We start from the raw sequence: 2,500 nt of genomic DNA on the forward strand, positions 1-2,500 counted from the left end.
ACACGTACCACACACACAAACACACATGGAGATATACAAACAATGACAAAGCAGCACATAATCGCCGTGATTCAATCATTTATGAAAGCAGATGTATTATTCAAAAACCAGCATGAAAGATTCACAAGGCAAAGAACATTGTTTAATCTGCTCTCCGCCCTCTAATTCCCTCCATCAATTCCCCCCGCTCCTCACCCCGTCTCTCTCTCTCTCTCTCTCTCTGTCTCTCACCCCCTCCCTCTCCTCTGCGTTTCACCTTTTGCCACCGTGGGGTTTTTAATCATTGACCACAGTCTGACCCAGACAGCTGAAAGGTCAGAGATCAGGGTCAGGGGTCAGAGGAAAGACACATCGGGACGGTCTGCTTTGAAGACAACAGTGCTTTGGTTCCAACAAATCATTTCCTTTGAATGAACATTTACTCAACCTTTCCTTCCTCTCCTCCTCACCTCGTCTTTTTTTACCCTCTTCCTCACGCTGCCTCACACTGACCTCTCTCTCTCACTCTCTCTCTCTCTCTCTGTCCTCCTCCTTTCTCTTGGTGTCATTCTGTCATCCTGCCATCAGGCACGTTTAAGCACCTTTCTCAGGTAACCTCACACCTGTCTCCACACTGGCACTGACTCTCTCTCGCATATCACACAGCTGCAGACAATAGACACACACAGTACATGCTGTTTGACTAATAGGGAGCAGCAAAGGAGAGATAAACCACAGGGTTATTACAGAGGGTCAAACCTGGAACTGTTACAGACCAAACCTCATCATGACACCCTACAGTCATTTCATTTTATGCTGCACCTGATGTTTTTAAAAAATCATTTAAAAAAAATATTTTCTTGAATAAACAATGAATCATTTGGTCCACATATGTAGGTAGCTACACAATAATAAAAATCTTAAAATAAATCGATTTGCATACTTGACAACTAACAGTTGAAAAATTATTGATAATTCAAAGTAAGAATTCCTCTTTCACACCAATAAAGGCCAAAATAAAACGTACCAAAATATCTTAGAATAATAATAATTATAAAAATAATGCTAATAATCAGAAGACGAAGAAAATGGCAAATACTTTATAACATTTTTGCTGTGCTTAGATTTTTCACCTCTGTTTTAGTATTTTGTTTTGTTTCGAGTTTTTCGCTGCAATCAAACAATTTGATTAACAAGAACAATGAACAACTATAATGTTGCCGCAAAACTAATAAATTCAAATAATTGAACTTTCAGGGGTGAACAACACTGTGGTCTACAGTGCGTTATAGAAAAAATCCAAATTGTAGACAGGAAATACACAACTGAAGACGTGCAATATATCTTTTAATCAACACAATGAACAATTATTTTGACTGAGAAAATATAAGAGTCTCTGGAAGAAATATTTGCAACAACAGTTACTGGGAAATCATGGGACTTAGTTTTTCTATTGTAAAAATGATCAACTCCACTAATTAAAAAAAACTATTATTTTACACAGTGGCTACAGTTTCCACGACTGTTACAGAAACACTGGGTAACTCTCCTTACCCTTGATGACAGTAAATCAATGTGACTTCACTCAAGCTATTAATTATGTGTTGGACTGAAGAGACTGAATGACAGTGAAATTCACTCTGCAGCCATGTGACCGGCCCACAATCTGTCACAGTGTGAGAGGAATACCAGTGCAGAGCTGTCCACAGAAAAACTGCCCACACACAAACACAAGAAACACTGATGAATAGAAATGGTCCATACCTGGGAGGTAGAAGTGTGGCGTCTTTAATCCAAACATGGTCCCAGATCCCTGCTCCACAGACTCAAACACGAACAGTGTGGCTGACAGGGGGCTGGGAGCGGGTGGGCAGGGGGATCGGGCTGTGGTCAGCTGGGTTAAGGAGCTCGTTGTTGGTGCAAGTCATCAGACAGCCCCCTGCTCCGGCTTTCTCTCCCTCTCCCTCTCTCTCTCTCTATGGGCCCTGCGGGTGTGAGGAGGGAGGAGGAGGGAAGAGGTCAGCCACTGTCTACCTCCCTCCCCTCCTCTGAACCCGTGTAGAGCAGAGACAGGTGGAGTGATGAGAGGAAAGCAGAGAAAAAGAAGAGGAGGAGGAGGAGGAAGGAGAAGAAGAGAAGGAAACAGAGAGAGTTGGGAGGCAGTGAGGGAGGAAGAGCCTCTGAGAGTTGGGAGGGTGACAAGAAGGATAGAGAGAGGGGGGAGGGAGTGAGAGAAAGAAAGAGAGAGAGGAGAGAGAGAGAGAGAGGAGAGAGTCTCCAGCCGGCGTCCTCTCCTCTTTTTTTTTCAGTCCTGGGCTTTGTAATCCCTTCCTTGTTATTCATTCAGCGGCCTCTTGCTCGTTTGCTGTATAATGATCTGTTTTCTCTGCCTCTGTTCTCTTCACTGTCTCTATTCTTGCTTTATCCTCCCTCCTTTGCCTCAGTCCCACCACTGACTGCTCAGCTCAGCGTGCACACAAGAGGAGGAGGAGAGAGGAGGAGGAAGAGGCAGGGAAGCAGG

The 2,500-nt window shown here is 43.8% G+C and overlaps 1 protein-coding gene across 3 annotated transcripts in view; it reads right to left on the reverse strand.

The window, feature by feature from the left end:
- The window catches only part of LOC117762622 (genetic suppressor element 1-like), a 40,600-nt gene extending 38,166 nt beyond the window's left edge, over positions 1-2,434 (reverse strand). For 2 of the 3 annotated variants that reach the window (XM_034587058.1, XM_034587057.1), the window contains exon 1: positions 1,744-2,107. In XM_034587058.1, the coding sequence (XP_034442949.1) occupies positions 1,744-1,780 (37 nt within the window). In that variant the 5' untranslated portion in view covers positions 1,781-2,107. Of the gene's footprint in view, positions 1-1,743 lie in introns of all 3 variants that reach the window. The other variant, XM_034587059.1, reaches the window with a different exon arrangement.
- Positions 2,435-2,500: the final 66 nt, after the last annotated feature.

Source organism: Hippoglossus hippoglossus, chromosome 6 (genome assembly GCF_009819705.1).
Source record: "Hippoglossus hippoglossus isolate fHipHip1 chromosome 6, fHipHip1.pri, whole genome shotgun sequence".
NCBI classification, from domain to species: domain Eukaryota; kingdom Metazoa; phylum Chordata; class Actinopteri; order Pleuronectiformes; family Pleuronectidae; genus Hippoglossus; species Hippoglossus hippoglossus.